Source organism: Ctenopharyngodon idella, chromosome 22 (assembly GCF_019924925.1).
Source record: "Ctenopharyngodon idella isolate HZGC_01 chromosome 22, HZGC01, whole genome shotgun sequence".
Taxonomy (NCBI): Eukaryota; Metazoa; Chordata; class Actinopteri; order Cypriniformes; family Xenocyprididae; genus Ctenopharyngodon; species Ctenopharyngodon idella.
In genome coordinates this window covers 19,499,098-19,516,797 of record NC_067241.1, presented here as the reverse complement: position 1 = coordinate 19,516,797, position 17,700 = coordinate 19,499,098, and the positions used below count along the sequence as shown (strand labels likewise).

The 17,700-nt window shown below is 42.1% G+C and overlaps 1 protein-coding gene across 8 annotated transcripts in view; it reads left to right on the top strand.

The window, feature by feature from the left end:
• The window catches only part of casz1 (castor zinc finger 1), an 88,689-nt gene extending 72,644 nt beyond the window's left edge, over positions 1–16,045 (top strand). For 4 of the 8 annotated variants that reach the window (XM_051879859.1, XM_051879865.1, XM_051879863.1 and 1 more), the window contains 12 exons: positions 2,115–2,247; positions 2,690–2,753; positions 3,424–3,578; positions 4,298–4,420; positions 4,627–4,944; positions 5,083–5,281; positions 7,016–7,187; positions 8,219–8,251; positions 9,503–9,651; positions 9,764–9,998; positions 11,063–11,398; positions 12,000–16,045. In XM_051879859.1, coding sequence (XP_051735819.1) covers positions 2,115–2,247; positions 2,690–2,753; positions 3,424–3,578; positions 4,298–4,420; positions 4,627–4,944; positions 5,083–5,281; positions 7,016–7,187; positions 8,219–8,251; positions 9,503–9,651; positions 9,764–9,998; positions 11,063–11,398; positions 12,000–13,282 — 3,200 coding nt within the window. In that variant the 3' untranslated portion in view covers positions 13,283–16,045. The remainder of the gene's footprint in view (positions 1–2,114; positions 2,248–2,689; positions 2,754–3,423; positions 3,579–4,297; positions 4,421–4,626; positions 4,945–5,082; positions 5,282–7,015; positions 7,188–8,218; positions 8,252–9,502; positions 9,652–9,763; positions 9,999–11,062; positions 11,399–11,999) is intronic. The other 4 variants (XM_051879861.1, XM_051879864.1, XM_051879866.1 and 1 more) reach the window with 3 other exon arrangements.
• Positions 16,046–17,700: the final 1,655 nt, after the last annotated feature.

Sequence of the window (17,700 nt, the reverse complement as noted above, 5' to 3'; positions counted from 1 at the left end):
TACAAAATCTCGGTATGACAATGCTTTTTTTGGGTTTTTTTGTGAGGTATAGAAACAGGATCCTGGGTGTAAGATTAGGGTTAGCTAATATATTTGCAGAAGATCCTTAAAGGGTTTTGGCTGCTATAAGGCCGTCATAGCCTTTACTCCTTTGCAGGTGTAGACTTCAGAAGATCAGATCTTCTCATAAAAGTCCTACTGCCCTACAAGAAGGCAAAACAAAATTAGCATGCTCTCTCATGTGTGAGCACCTTGCATTTAGTTTTGGTAACTTTGAGAAAAGTAGAGAAAGAAAATCCCCTACTAGACAGAATTGAGAGTGCAGATCATAATGTGGCATTGCTAATTTTACACGTTTGCTCAGAAAAGACGTGTGAACAGGACATTTGGGTAAAATATGAAGAGGATGTGGTCAGAGCTCAGCGTTAGAAAAGAGAGAATGATGTTTACTGCGACTATTTTCAAACAGCTTTGTTGTTTTTTTTCTTCAAACTTTTTTTTTAGTCAAGGGCCAGTTTGCAAAGAAACACATCTCAGTCTTACTGTGTAAGCAGAGGCGCTTGCTAATTTGTTCAGGTGGCGTTATTTCCTGGTTGAATACTCACTTTTTTTAATCCGCGTTCACCCCCAGAGTGTTTTGGAGGATCTTGAAATCTGAGGGGTTCGCTAATTAGACACCCAGTACAAATGATCTTTCATGAGTTCAGTAACTTCGTTGAGGTAATTACACAGTACAACATTATTCTTGGATAATTTCCAGAAAAACACAGCGTCGTGAGCATGTGGTTTTTTTCCCCCTCCTTGCTCTCTTAGATCATTGCCGATTTTTGTCATAGAAACTGCAAAGCTGAAGGTTTAATGACTCTCTCCTCACGTGGTCGTTATTTAAATGTCCCTTGTTAACGTCAGACAGTTTATACCCAGAAAAAAAAAATTGAGAGAGAGTGAGAAAGTGAGAGCTTTGTAGAGGGCCGACGTAGGGCACAGTCATTTACGGACAGGCGGGGAGGTTAATATCAGTACGACGTACTGATCTCACACAGATTTGGATGGATTGGAGATAGATGATCTAGGCTAGTTTTAGGCACAAAGACAGGCAGTAATTAGTCAACTGAGCATTACGCACAGCAGAAGACTGAAAGTAGGGCTGGTATAAGCTACAGTACTGACTTTATTGGGATGTGATGTGCCTAAAGCAGACACATCATAATGAGTCACTAGTTTACCTCCATAACCAATACATAGAGTCACAGCACATGCGTCAGGAAAGTCAGAGTGACACATCTGATAAACTTGTGTTCGTATGTGGGCGTTTGTGTTTGTGACCCAGAGGAGTGGCTCGCTTCTCTTTTCACATGGTTAAATGCCCTCTGAAGGCCAAGGGCAGGGTGGGCACTAGCTGTCACTTTTCCTCAGCGGGCCTGGTGTCTTAAACAACATTCACCCGACCTCGCAATCACTGCTGATGCACTCATCGCTCCATCTTTGTGCCTTGAACTCCTAGCCGTTTTTTAATAAAATACCACTTACTGGCTACCAAAAGCCCGGCTTTCTCTGTATAGCCTGAGGACAAATTAATATTTCAATCATTTGGGGATTGGAGGAAAAGCCAGGTCGCATTCCCGTCAGCGTCCCTCCCGCCTCCTTCCTCTCCACGTCGTCTGCATACCTATTTTGGAAATGCGATCGAGAGGTCACGCTATTTGAACCGATCTGATTGGCTGTCACCTCTAATCTGACGGACAAGCAGATGTTCCTTTTGGGCATGCTCAGTGGCGTCCGTCGCCAGTCCAACAAGGACACACTGCGACGGCAGGGAGGGGCGGGCAGTCTGAATCTGCCACTTTCCCTCAGCATTAGCATGCCTCTTAATGACCAGTTAAGAGGCAGGCCCGCAAATGAGTTGTGACAAGCGCTGCTGAAAACGGAGTCTTTTTCCCTCATTCCTGCTGCCTCTCAATCAACATTTAAACGCCTTGACGGCCTGACATAATTCCGCAATAATTATCACTCCTGGTCTTCTCCTTGGCCGGGACAGAAGTCAGATTGGATCTCATCACGGCGGAATAATGCTGACCAACAATAACTTTGTTTTTCTCCTTCTCTCTCCTCAGGGATGGGGCAGTCGGCTCAAGCAGGCCGGTTTAATCCGGTCGAGGTGAAGCAGGAGCCGGTGGACAGCGCCCCCGCGGCCTCCCAAGACTCTGTCCAGGAGCACAGCCTGGACCTGAGCAAGAAAGACCACAGGTATCCCATCATCCTCCCCCTCTCGGCTCGCGCCCAGCCCCACCCCGCCCCGCTGTGATTTATCTCTCGAATAATGCCGTATTGTGTTAATTAGTGTGAGTGCTCTTGTTAAAACCCCCTTCACAAGGTGGGTCTGTGGAGTGATCAAGGAGGACGAGATTTACACGCTCCCTCCTTCTCCCACCACGAGGCCTCCTTTGAGGAAATCCATCATACGAATGCAAAAATTCTCCCATAATACCCTCTTTTCATAATGCACGTCAAGTATGAGGCATGACATGTTTGCACATTCATTTAGATGAAAGTGTGTTCACATAAACCCTAATTTCCAGCCTCCTTCCCTTTTTTTTCTTCATTGTATATTCACAATCTCGGATAAATTATAATATTTACTGTTCTCATGCAAATCCTGCCTAAACATTGTTCATTTTGCATGTTCTAGCGCTGAATCAAACGGACACCCTGCGCCGGGAAATACATCTCTTTTATCCTCACTTATGAATAAGGTAAGATTCATCCATCAAACGCTTTTCATCCCAAGACAAATTAGCAGGATGCAGAGGGGGCTGTTTGTTTTTTAATGTTTCAGCGCTAATAGGATGAGTTTGTATCATTTAAATTTTCCAGCCATTTTTCATACAGTGTAATTTCAGTCCGCCGCTCGCAAATTAATATAATGAAGCAGGAGCCGGTTGCCACGGCAGATATATAGAGATGTTTGTTTTTTGATGAGCTGTTTTGAACTCTCCGTGCATTTTTTTCCTCTGGCTTTCTTCTTTTTCTCCTCCATCTGCTCTATCTTTATTTATGGACTTTGTAAATTATTTGATTAAAAAGTCAGCGCCGAGAAAAAAGAGCAAATGTCACCCTCATTTTTTAAAAAGACGAAATGGTGCCGAACAGATATTTAAATGTTGTATGTTTTTGTGGGGATTAAAATGGACATTGTTTTAATCATATATCTTCTATGACTAGTATAAATGGTGTGCATGTACCATTACCTTGATGATTTAAATAGAAAACTCGCTCTAGTTCTCCTGACGGCTTAGCTCAGCTCTCTCTCTCTCTTCATGTCTCTCGCTCTGGTTCATATACAAGACTGAACTGAAACTGTTGTGTGTTTGGTTTGTCCTGGAGTAGAACTAGTGTTAATTTAGCATGTGTTTACGTCTGTAGATGAATCCTGGTTTCTTCAGTGCTTTGGATCTGAAGTCAGAGCTGGAGGGAGCTCAGTCGGCAGACGGCTCAGACGCAGCTCAGTATCTCAGTAGGGTAATGAAGAGGTCGGGCCCAGAGAAACACACTGAGCTGTGGAGGACCTACCTGCACAGGTGCCTGAAATCATCTTGTGTCCCTATAGAGTCGTTTCCAGCTTTAGCTTTCCTTTTCAAAGTTTCGCCCACACTACTTTTCTTTTAGACTTAATTCTTTCACACTAACTTTGAGGTATGTTGCTCCTTCTTTCTTTCTTTCTTTTTCTTTTTTTTCATTCAAGTGAACTAAAGCTAAACCGTGAAAAGAAATGATGAACAGTTACACACCTCAAGTATACACTTTCCCTTATACATGCGTATAAATTGTCACCTTAAATCATGGACGTGTTATTTATGTCAGCTACTATCACCAGTGTGCCCAAATAGATCTTCCATTACAGAGAACACAGCCGTGCCTTGGCTCCACATCCTCCGTGTTTTGTTGAAGTCGGTGTCTGGTTTTTGTCACCATCCATCTTTATGATGTACCCTTTTGCTTGTCAGTGCCATCCACAGTGTTTGTTCCCAGGTTGTTATGTGGAAAGAGAAGATTTATCCAGACCATGTGATGTTATGTACAGTATTTAGTTACAAAGCCCTAGCAAAAGGTCCCAGCCAGAGACCCGCTGCTTTTGGCTCAGGCGTAGTTCACCTAAAGAACCACCTTAGTCAAAGTCAGATCCTCATGAGCCAAACCGAGAATACAAAAGTGTGTTTGAGTAACTGACCTGAATTTACGAGCAATTCAACTCTTTTCATCCTTTTAAAGTTTCCCTCTTTCTCACATCTTTGTACAGGTATGACACTGATGATTTCTGTGAAGCCCATTGTGATTTCTTGCACAAGATCCATTTTCATTGCCTGGTGGAGGATTGTGGGGCGCTTTTCAGCACAGTGGACGGAGCCATCAAACACGCCAAGTGAGGAGCGCTCTAGTTCCGGAGCATTACAATCAAACATAATGAAGTTAAATCAAAGTTTTTAAATGTTAGAGTTCACGCCAACACACACAAGTGCATGTACACACGAAATTTACATGATTATGATCTAGTAATGTTAATTTGCTGCTATGTTTGGCAGCTCTATTAAAGCACATCTAATGGGTGATGCACCTCTCTGTCATTAGCTTCCACTTAAGAGCCAACCTGAAGGTTAAATCGGAGCCCCCTTTCAACGAGAGCAAGGAATCCAACGATAGCACCCCTAATCAGATGGCTGCCCCCATTTCCATGGCCAAGACGCCTCCCATGGAGGTGCCCAGCCTGGCTGTGTCAGGGGGCTACAGCTCATCCCCCTCTCTCCACTCCTGGAAGCAGCTGGCCGGATCGATCCCCCAGCTTCCCGCCTCCATGCCCAGTATGCCAGCCACTTCCCCTCTGGCCACCACATCGCTGGAGAACGCCAAGCCTCAGGTCAAGCCTGGCTTCCTGCAGTTTCAGGACAAGTGAGTAGACAATGCCATTCTTGTAAATTCACAATACCGTGGTGGTGTGATTTGAATGGGCTGTGCTGCCTGTATTTCCATGTCTTCTGTGCAGTTTTAAATATCTGACAGACGTTTCGTCACGCTTATCTCCCACAGTGATCCTTGCCTGGCCACCGACTGCAAATACTCGAATAAGTTCCACTTCCACTGTCTGTTTGGAAATTGCAAATATGTGTGTAAGACATCCGGGAAGGCTGAATCACATTGCCTGGACCACATTAACCCCAACAACAACCTGGTGAATGTGCGAGACCAGTTTTCCTACTATTCTCTGCAGTGTCTTTGTCCTAACCAGGTGAGCATGACTTTCAGAGGTAATATTCTATCAAACATTCTTTGTGTCCTTTTTTTAGTGGCATATACAAAGGTTTGAGTTTTTAATGTTTTTGAAAACAGTCTCTTATGCTCACCAAGGCTGCATTTATTTGTTCAAAAATGCGGTAAAACTGTAATATTATGCAAATATTATTACAATTTAAAAGAACTGTTTTCTATTTTAGTATATTTTGAAATGTAGTTTATTTCTGTGATGCAAAGCTGAATTTTCAGCATCAATACTCCAGTCTTCAGTGTCACATGATCCTTTAGAAATCATTCTATTTGAAATAGAAATGTTTTGTAACATTCTAAATGTCTATACTGTCACTTTTGATCAATTGAATGCGTCCTTGCTGAATAAAAGTATTAATTCATGCACATACTTAATCACTAACCTTACATATTAAACTTTAAACCATAATATACAACTTTCTCAAATAATAAAAAGGATCTCAATGATCTCAAATGATGTTTTTTTTTTTTTTTTTCTTTGTTAAAGAGTTATTAAGCAATGAACCAAGCCAATCAGCTATGAGGTTAATCATAACATGCAAACTTTGATTCGAAACAAAAAAAGTTTTTGAAAATTAGCCAAAATGACAAAGGTACAAGACTGTGAAAAGAACTACAATCCCATGAAGCATTGCGAACAGCATAGTCAAATTAAAAATGGAGAAATATAAAACTTCTCATGTACAAATGTTGATTATATATATATATATTTAAGTATTTTGAGAGCTTAGACAGATTGACTTACATTCGCAGTGCTTCATGGGAGTGGGGGCGGAGTTAAATAGCTATTTTGCGTTTTTCGACTCACTGATTGGTGTCATTTTCTGTAGAGCATCATGGGCAACGTAGTTTTTCCTTAGAAATTCTGCTGTTAAATACTGTGGCAACAACATTTGCATAAATAAGCACCATGTTTTGTTTTTTCTTTTTGTAAAAAATTCCATTTAAACACAGAAGACAAAGACTTACTGTAGGTACATACATTTTTCTCCACAACAAACAAACAAAAACCGAAAACCACCGTGGAGCCCCCAAAGCTGTATAAAATAAACAAGTTTTGCTTTTCATCAAAAATTCCATCATTAATAGAAAAAAGCCCTCCCCTTCCTGCAACTTGCATTTGGAGCAAAACCTGTTTAAATGAATTCATTTATGCGTCCCATCCCCACTTCTCGGAGCTCCCCCCTCCTCTCCAGAGTAGAGTGGGTTCTGTTTATGTGCTCCTGGGGGAACTGCCTCTCTGGAAACAGATGGTGGTGCAGAAACAGGTTACATTGCGGAGGACACACACATGCACGCACACACAGACTAATGAATTGATAAAAGAGCTGTTTTAGAAATAGATGAATCGCCAAATGAACTAATTGGTGTGTTGTTATTGGGGTCAGCGGCTACAATGTGAACCTAAACTTCAGATTTCCGCTGGTCAGTGAGGCTGGTCCTGTCACGTTCTCTGAGAAAGAACGAGAAAAAGGATTTAATGAGCAGACGTAACCTACTTCTTCCCTTTAGTACCCTGAGTAATGAGTAACTAACTCAGACCCCATTTTGGTTCAAAAGATGGTTTAGTAATGCTTGTAAGTTCATGTAATATCTAATAGTTGGCTTGTGAATTAACTGTAGAAAACTGAACCATTAAGACATATACAGTTGCACAAGATGTTCTCGCTCACAAGTGTTCATTTGCTGTTCTCCGCAGCACTGTGAGTTTCGCATGAGGGGCCATTATCATTGTCTGAGACCTGGCTGTTTCTTTGTCACTAACATCACCACCAAACTGCCCTGGCACGTCAAGAAGCATGAGAAAGCAGAAAGACGTGCCGCTAACGGGTTCAAATACTTCACCAAAAGAGAAGAATGTGGCAGACTCGGTAAGAACCAACTTTTCATGTATTAAAAGAAGCATGTAGATCACATAGCTCATTAAAAGGACAGTCCACCCAAAAATTTATATTCTGTCATTATGTAGTTCAAAATCTGAATGCTGTTTTTTGAATAAACATTACACAGCTCTGCTAGTTAGCGATTGAAAATCTTTAAAAACTTCTATGTTCCATCATGGAAGTGAAATGGTTTGGAAAGACATAATGACTATATTTTCATTTTTCCTTTAATGATTTGTTTGATTCGTTGTGGTTTGCAAAGTAATTCAGTATTATGAAATCTTACAAATCGAACATGTTCCAGCCTCCTACACTTCTCATTGTTGCAATCACTGTTCACATTAGTTACTCGTGTTTCCAAACACTCTCTGTTCGTTCGTTCTACCACCTTATTCTCAAGCACTGACTGCAAGCTCCGTTTGTAATGTAGCTGGAAGGATCAGAGATGGTGTGAAATCAGAGATGATGTAACTGTAATTTCATATCGATGCCATCACCTGCTATGAAAACACTTTTTCCATTGGCTCTCGCTACAGGAAAAGTGTTGTTCCCCTAGTTAAGTTGGTAATTGCCATGCTGTTTGCAGCACAACATACAGTACAGGGCGTGAAACGGCTGCGCTTCACACTTATTCACTGAATTTTGAGTATGTTTCTCAGAAGCTGTTATCTGATTAGTATCTGTGCATTGATATTTTGTCAAGTGAACGGTTTACATTGACAACAGAGTCAGCACGCTAGCAGTCGTTTGCATTTTGCAGAACAAACACGTTTGGTGAAAATAAAGATGGTCTCATCTCATTGTAAAACTGGGGACGTTTTATTTATATTACAGAAAACAGGCCGAGAAAAATGGTGTCTGCCTTTTTGTCATACATTAATACTTCAGTATTTATAGTAGGCAATCAAACAGAGGTTGTTTTCTTGGGTATATTTAACCTGTCAGGAATGAGCAATTACATATGTTTGTTAATTACCGTGCCTGTCGAGCTCAGTCTGTTTGTGTTGCTCTTTTTCAAGGCTCGATCATCATCACAAGCAGGCAGATTAAAAGTTAGTATTTTATTTTCTTCTACTCCCCTCCCCTTAAAGGGAGAGTTCACCCAAAAATGAGCAGAAATTTCGACCCAAACACATCTGATTTTCTTGTTTCTGTGGAACATGAAAGGAGACGTTAGGTAAAATGTCCAAGCTGCTCTTTTCTGAGAAATCAAAGGACAACAAAAGCATGATAAAAGTAGTCTTTTGAAGCCATATAAGGGCTTCAAGTCATTTTAATTGTGTGAGAGCAGCTTATTTTATTCTATTGAATAAAACAGGTTGAGAAAATGATGACAGAAGGTTCATTTTTGGGTCAACTATCCCTTTAAGTCGAGAAAAGAACATTTATTGAAGAGCGGAAAGTGTCACAAGTGTCCAAAGAGTATAAGGTCTCTCCTGTTGCGTTGTTAGCTGTATAAACCAGGGACATATGACAAAAGCAAGCCATAGAGTCATAAAGAATTGATGGTTCAGCTGGACTGGGAAAGTGGTATCCATGGCAGCAGCATTAAACAGAACACCGGCGATGAGGTTACCAGGATCTGGTGGCACAAGAGCCCTGATATTTCAGCATGCGCTCATATTTACTCAACTCTGCCGTTTTAAAGTATATCACCCTTGTGTACAAAAGCAGTCTGACAACAGGCGGCTTGTTGCGCGGCGCCACGGGTGCCATGGTAACGGACAAGCCAGCACCTGCCCTGAATGCTACTCTTTCAATTATTTCAGCACGCATTATTCACAATAAAATTATTACGAGCACCCTACAATATTTGATTAGTGCGCAGAGGCAGTCTTTAAATTTGAAAACATATAGCAATTAAAATCTGTAGGGCCCTTTGTGTAGAAAAAAAATAAATAATAAAAAAAGCAAAGGGACAGGCGTGAGGGGGAGGAAATACACCAGCAACAGATAGGTCGTGAAAAATGAATTTAATATGGAAATAATTGTGTGTTTACTTTGGTTTGCAGGGTTGTGCATTATTGCTTCTCCAAATGCAGAATGTATTTATGTAAATTCCAAATTGAATAAAAGATGTCATTGTAATAAAAGAGCACCACAGGTCTAATCTTCAAAAGGTTCGACTTTCCCAGTGTGACACTGGACTCATCTGCTCTGTCTCTCTGCATTATGCAGGCGCGGGACGGAAGCACAATGTCCTCATTACCTCGTTGAGAATCTATGATGTATGTTGTCCCTGAAACCCGGGCGCGATGAAGACGGTCTTTGCTCAAGTTAATTTTGTCGCCCGTCTCTTGCAGGATGCAAATACAACCAAGTTAACAGCCACTTCCATTGTATCCGTGAGGGCTGTCAGTTCTCCTTCCTGCTCAAGCACCAGATGACCTCCCATGCCCGCAAACACATGAGGAGGATGCTGGGTAAAAATTTCGACAGAGTTCCTTCCCAGGTACGAAGAAATTTTAAAGATCACTGCCATAAGCACAATTATAATATAAAGCTAACTTTTACTCTCAAAATGATATATAATTTCAAGTCCACCCCTTTTTGGTAATTTGTAGGCGGTCTCTCACGCCCACCGACCTGAAGAGATGCAGCACATGGCCAGTCTAGCTTCGTCTGCCATGGTAGGCAGCCATTCTAATCTTACCCACAACTTCTCCAACATGATGGAGGAAAATGATGACTACATGGACTACACCGGCGGAGGAAGCCCGCTGGGACTCTCCTCAGAGTCCTCCAATCAAGACCGCAGTTGCACCAGCACCCCCGTGGGCAATGATAGTTCGCCAGCAGGTGAGTCGACCTCAGCAACAAGACTATTGCATCGCAATAAACATTTTCAGCCTCACATGGTTGACAGTATATGAGAGAGATTAAATCAAACCACAGGCTCAGTGCGACCAGTGGAGCAAATATTTATTTGGTCAATCAGTCAATCAAATTTCGTTGTGTTTCTTGTGATGACCTTTTGTCCTTCTTTGAAAGGAGAAACACCTCTCACTGAAGTCCCTGTAGCTGACTCATAAAGCTACTTATGTTGCATCAGAGCAACCAAATGTTTCCAACTGTAATGATATTTATTAAATTATAAAGCACTAAATTTGTCATACAGTCTCCCACACACAACTCACATTAATGCCATCCCTGTGGCGACTACATAGAGGCATCTGAGACTTTTCTCATCTCTACTGTCATTGAAATCAGCCACACACAGAGGCAGCACAAGTTGTTCATTTTCTCTAGGCTTAAAGGTGCTTAAAGTGATTTTTTGGAATATGACATAGAATATGTACAGATGTTAATATAATTGGTATCCTGGGAACGGCAATAAACAGCAAAAAATAATCTGGATCTTGTTAGCCAATCAGAAAACTTGGCTTGTCAATCATTGTCTGTGGAGGGAGGGTTTTGGAGAGAACTCTTGGGGTTGAAGGCATGGGTGACCCCTGACAGCAACATAGTGTCGGCCCAGATCCGGCCCACATTTGGTCCGTGTGTAATCCACATGTACCAGATGTGGGCCGGATCTGGCCCACACTATGTTGCTGTCTGGGACGGGTCACTGGCGGAAGTTAGCAAACTGGCTAACAATGCTATCAGCACCTTTAAATCTGGGCCTTTGCTCTTTGAATCTGAGCTTTCCTTCATTGAATTGATTTTTATGGGTTCACTGTTTGATTTCAAATGTTATCTTCCATTCTCATCACTGTTGCTTTTGCCTGTTGTCTGACTTTGGTTACCATTTGGCTTTCATTATTTCATTACTTGATCTCTTTCCCTTTTTACCTCCCCACCCTTGTGTCTTATACCTTCCTGTCTCTCTGTCACCATCCTTCCTTGGCACCGTGTCTCTGTAGGACCAGGCTGTCAGGTCCCTGCCTCTGCCACCACTACCTCTGCTGACTCTCCTCCTTCTCAATCTGCACCTCCTCCTCCACCACCTCCTCTTCCACCTCCTCATCAGCCTACGCTCCAGAGTCAGCCTCCATCTCTGTCCTCGGCTCTTCTCCGGCCACCACTCCCCTCACTCCCATATCTCCTCTCCCCATCCTGTCTGTCATACTCTCTGCTCAGCGCCTCTCTCGGAGCCACTAGGAGTGTTGTCATGCCAACCAACACACCAGCTTTCAGCCCCATCATTCCTACTTCGTCTTCGGTTAAAAATGACGTCCCTATAGTGCAGGACGCTGCAGGTACCTATCTCGTCTCCACCCGAACACTGCAGCTCTAGAGATACAGTAGTTTGCACTATGGCTAGCAGTTACAAAGCCATTAAAAAGCATTAGCTGGTTAAAACTCTTTAGCTTTTTACACATGCAGTGCAGTTCATGTAAGTCACTGTGGTAGTGGCTTTAGACTTATGTAGTACATTGCACACCTGCCATTAGGTCCACTGTCTAAAATGCTGTCCATTAGTAGCCTTCTGTAAAAGGCTGGTTTAATCATGCCAGGCTTTAATAGAGTCATGTGATTCCTGCTGGCCAGGACAGGGAGCACATCATTAGCACTGACCTCAGGCTTATGGGAGGGTATCCTGCTCTCCCATAAAGCCAGATGTACGGAAGCACCTCTGAACTCTCCCGATACCCAGACGTGACAGTCACATTAAAATGTCACCAGTACATTATACAAATGGGACTGTCTCTGTTTGATTATGGCATGGAATCACATTATGTAGGAGGAACCTTCATGTGTAGCTTTGATAGGGCATGTGGCTACTCCTGTTTGCAGAATTGCTTTGCTGCTTGTCGTACTGATCGAAGTCTAACCCGTATACGCCTTTTTTGCAACCAGGTAACACCATCTCTATCCCAACGGCAACTGGTGCCAAGAAACGCTTCTGGATCATCGAGGACATGTCACCCTTCGGCAAGCGGCGCAAGACCGCTTCGTCTCGCAAGATGCTGGATGAAGGCATGATGCTGGAAGGCTTCCGCCGCTACGACCTCTATGAGGACTGCAAGGATACGGCTTGTCAGTTCTCCCTGAAGGTCACGCACTATCACTGCACACGGGAGAACTGCGGCTACAAGTTCTGCGGCCGCACCCACATGTACAAGCACGCCCAGCACCACGACCGCGTGGACAACCTGGTCCTGGATGACTTCAAGCGCTTCAAGTCTTCGCTATGCTGTAACTTCCCCGATTGCCAGTTCTCCGGCAACAGCACCCACTTCCATTGCCTGCGCTGCGGCTTCCGCTGTACGGACAGCACCAAGGTGACGGCGCACCGCAAGCACCACGGCAAGCAGGATGTGATCAGCGCCGCCGGATTCTGTCAATTCAGCTCAAGCGCAGACTGCGAGGTGGCCGACTGCAAGTACAAGCTCAAGTGTTCGCACTTCCACTGCACCTACCCAGAGTGCAAGCACACGGTGGTGGGCATGTCCCAGATGGATTCCCACAAGCGCAAGCATGAGAAGCAAGAAAGAGGCGAGCTGCCTTCGGTGTCTCCCAACCAGGATGGCAACCATCACCACCACCACCACCACCACTCAGGCCTAGCTGTGCCCCCAATGCCCATGAATCTGCCCCCAACCTCACCCGCCACACCGGGGCTGACCCACAACAATATGGCCATGTACCTCCCTTCGGCAGGAGCCGCTGGTGAGTACGAGCATCCGGGCTCAGCGGTCAACCTTGACAACTCTCTGAACCTGGGGACGGACACCAACAGCTCCTTGTTCTTCCTGAAAAACGCTGCTGGGTTGGGCCTCAGCGACTCCATGGACCTGAGCAAAAGGTCCGGGATGCACCGGGAGCCACTCTCCCTGGCCACCAGTTCTGGCCCTGCTGCCTCAATGGGCCTGGGCAACCCTCAGGACGACACTACCGGCACATCCGGCGATCCTGAAGACGACCTGTCACCCGAGGAAGAGCCGTTAGCCGAGGATGATGATGACGACGATGATGACGACGAAGAGGAGGAAGTAGAGGAGGACATGAATACAGACTCGTATGAAGATTCCATGCCAGAGCCAGAAGTAGACAAAGACAATGGAGAGAGTTTTGATGCTTCCATGAACCACGCAGAGACTTCCCAACTGGATAAAGAGGAGCCGGAGGCTGAGCCCTAATCTATGCTGTAGAAGGAGAACTATGAATTCCCTGAACAAACGCAAGTTTGAGTGGCCTCATTTATCATGCTTAGAGACGCTGCAGATGACAAGAAAACAACCAACTACAAGAGAAGTGAAGGCCCAAAATGATTTATTATGATGTTTACAAGATGACCAACATTATTAATTTAATTATGCATTAAAAAATGAACAGAGAAATAGACAGACGAGGCCCTCTTTTACACATGGGTGGCTATGTAAACCTTTTCCTACACATCAGTCTTTTGTGTGTGTGCATGTTTGACTTTAATTTATTCGATTTCATTTGTTACTTTTTGTGTGTGGAAAAAATAAGGAAAAAACAATCTCTCTATATATGACTATCTATATAAAGTAGATGTGTGTGGATGTTAATGTACATTTTAATTGCAGTCACTGGATTGCAGGACCCTCGTACCAACCTGAAAGCAACGAAAAGCGTACACATTGCAGGAAATCTTTTATAAAGAATGTTGCTCAAATGATTGATTCAGAAACACCCTGTGTCATTATTATTATTAATATTATTATTGAAGTGCAGGGGCCTGCATCAGTGCTTTGACTTGTATGCTTCTCCGTTGATCAGATGATTTTTTTATTTTTATTATTTACAATTATCACAGTTCTCACTTAAACCTGCTGTCGTGGTCAGTGGTGTCATAGGCTCCATTCCATATGGACATTCGCCTGCATCTTCAGGACAAACAGACAAAAAAAAAAAATTAAAAAAATAAACAATGACCAGTGACTGCAAAGCTTCAGGCCATAAAGCATTGATCTCAGTGAATGCTAGCTCTCACTTGAGTTCTGTTCCTTCTCCTTTTCTCAACGAGGACCCATTTGGCATTGCATATTCATAGTGCACTTTTGTATAGATAAGAGCAGATACTCAAGCCTCTATTTAAGACGTTTTGTTATCTTTTACATGACTGCATTAATATGGCTTTTTGTTTGTCTGTTTTTGCATTATTCTCTAATTGCACAGGCATGACCAGGTGATGTGGGGGTGTCTCACTGTAAATGGGTCTGTTTTGATGGCGAGAGTTATCGCCCCCTGTGTTTCGGAGAGTTTGTAATGTGATGATGGTGCTACTGCCCAGTGTGAATGGGAAGAGATTACGGCTTTGTCTTTGTTTTGCTCCACAAATAGATGTCCTAAAGTGTCCATCAAACACAGAGCAGGGCGTCACAGAGCGTCTCTGAATGTAGGGAAAAGTTTGTAGGTGTTATTTTTTCTTTCCTTTTCCCTTCACAGTTTCTGTAGCATGAAAAAAAAAAGAAGAAGAAGAAGAAGAAGAGAAAAAAAAAACAATAGCTGCAAGATGGAGACTGGCTTTTTGAAGCTTCTTTTTTCAGAAGCATCATGTATCTATTTCTAAAAGAAGAGGAAACATGGAGAGAGACTTTCTTTTCTAGAGGGCTGAATGGAGGACAGGCTTCACAAAGGCACCATGATGAATGCTAGCGCTGGTAGCGCTGCTCGGAAAGTGTGTGATTTTATGAATTGTACAGACAGAAAACAATGTTTCAAGCTTTTGTTTTCTATTTACAACAGCTGTGGTTTCACTCCAATAATAAGAAGTTATTTAATATTTATGTGACCTTGCAATGAGAAAATTTTAGGGTGTTTTTTGCACTTTTTAGGTTCATTTTTACCTTTTGAAATTATGGCATATATCTTTTAACAGGGAATTTGCTTTACAATGTTTAGTTCACTTTGCTTTGATGCACAAATAGTCTTCAGTGTGACGAAGAACTGTTGTTCTGTGTTTTATTTAAGAAAAAAAAGAGAAAAAAAAAGTTTTTTCTTCGCTTCCAAGATTGGATTATTTCAATATGAAACGGGCATGCTAGAACCTGGCTTGCCTAACGAGTAACACTAATGATGACTGTAATTTAAATGAATTCTATACAGAGGAAATTATTGCAGTGCTTCGCTCCAAATTACAGAAAAAAAAAAAAAAAAAAAAGACAAAAATGAGTTTTGTTTACTTGGCCTCCATTGAATATAAACAAGGAAAAGCGAAGCGAGGAAATTAATTATTTCCTAAACACGGCTTTGAATCAGAATATAGGCAACTAAATGTGTAGATGGTTATCTTTGAAATATTGTTTCAGGAGGGAAAAAAAGGTTGTATAGTATTTTCTTCTGTAAAAACTATATATGAACAAAAATGCTCTTTGATGAAAAGCTTCCTTTAAAAAGAAAATAAGGAGAAATAAAGAAAAAGTTAAAAACTGAACTAACACCAGAATAGTTTGCTTGTATGTGTGTGAGAGACCGAACGTACGCGCGTGTGTGTGTGAGGTTTTATTGTTATTACCATGGTTTCCCCATAGTGGTAGAGGAATTAGTGGTAATTAAATCTATACGAGTCACATTATTGTAGCACCGAACAGTGGAGTGTATTTCTACCTTATACGCAAGGAAGTCATCATTTTCAAAGCTGTATATCATGTGCGATCACAATAACAGTGATATCTGCATAATTTAATACCATCCACAACTCTTTGTTTGCTATTGTTTTGGTGTTTGTTTTATTTAATTGAACTTATGTATTTTGCATATGGCATGCCCCTTTCACAGGCCGTTTGTTCTCTGGTCTCAAGTGCAAAGGCGCAGGACTCACACTGAAGCAGCTGTTTGCCTGGGAGATACTGTGCACTTGAATACATTTTATGTGTGTAAAATAGCAGGATTTGTAAAGAGTCGAAATAAAGAAATTCTAATTATTATAACAACGCAAATGTTCCACACAGTGTTTCTCGAAATCATGGCTTTCTCTCCCAAAATCCAGTGTGGATAGTCTATGCTGTAGAGAAAGGGTTTAACGAGACTGCGGTTAATAAGCAGCTCCCGCTGAGACTAACACCGTTAAAGGGCACAAGGCCCCGGGTCTGTGGTACGACACAGAGGACGCCCAGCGGCGCCTGCGTTCGCTGCTGCTCTGACTGACGACGATAGTATTTTAACAGCCTTGTTATTTTTCTCTATGAACCGAGCATTTCATACAACAAATTCAGTAAGTGTGTACAAATAACAATAGATCATAAAATCCCAGCATAGTCATGGAGCCATATTAGGGTACAAGTGCTCTCTAGTGCATTTTGGGAACGTTTCTAGCACTCTGAAACGGTGGTTGTTTTTTCATTCTTTTCTTTCATTGTGCGGGCTGCTCGTCGCTTTGACCAGCATATACCATCCTGTCCCACTCGCTACAGCTGTTCTCTTGCCTCACCCTCCTCTTCCTTCTGATGTGTCTTTAAATAAAAACGTGTAAAGCCACCACCATCTGTCTGCCAGCTGGCATCCTGCATATAATCTTGAAAAAAAAAAATGAAAAAAAAAAAAAAACTATGGAAATTATATTACACAAAAACCAGACGGAAACAACCTCCAAACTAACGCAGGCTGCTGTTGAAACAACAGATCACCTTATTGTCTAAATAATAAGGGAGAAATAAAATCAGAATAATTCCTAAATTATAAATTGCATCCAATTATGTAAATTATGTAGCAAACATTATTCCAAAAAGTATCTGGACACTTAAGAGACAATTAAAAATGCATGAATGTCTTTATATCAAAATAAACAAAACAAAAAATAAATAAAAGATTTCACAAAAAGATTTGAAATGATAAAAAGGTTTAACATAAATGTATAATTATAACAAGGACACCTTAAAATAAAAAGTAACCATACATTTTTAAGTACTGAGTAATATTATTTAACAACATGTACTTAGAGGGTTAGAAATACGGTTTGGTTTAGGGTTAGCGGCATGTAATTATGCATCATTTACTGTTATTACTACAGTAAGTATGTAACAAGAACACAAATGTATGGTAACACTTTATTTTAGTGACAAACAACGTGACATGCTGGCAATGTAGGGTAACTCATACTCGGAATTTGTCCTCTGCATTTAACCCATCCAAGTTAGTGCACACACACATTAGGGGCAGAGTAGTGAGTAGTGAGTAGTGAACACACACACACACAGAGCAGTGGGCTGCTATTCGCACCCAGGGAGCATTCGGGGGTTAGGTGCCTTGCTCAGGGGCACCTCAGTCGTGGGTACTGAGACTATAAAGTAAGTATAAGTCAGACTATAAATTAATAGCTATATTATGAAAAAAAAAAAAAAATGTTTTAAAGGGTTAGTTCGCCCAAAAATGAAATTTCTGTAATGTATTGCTCACCGTCATGTCGTTGCACACCCGTAACACCTTTGTTCATCTTCGGAACACAAATTAAGATATTTTTGATGAAATCTGAGAGGTTTCTGACTTCCTTATAGACAGCGCTTCCAGGTTCTACATCAGAACGCCGGATCAGTATTGGCTGACACTGAACACGTGAGCAGCGTGACGCTGATGCAGGAGCCGGCCAATA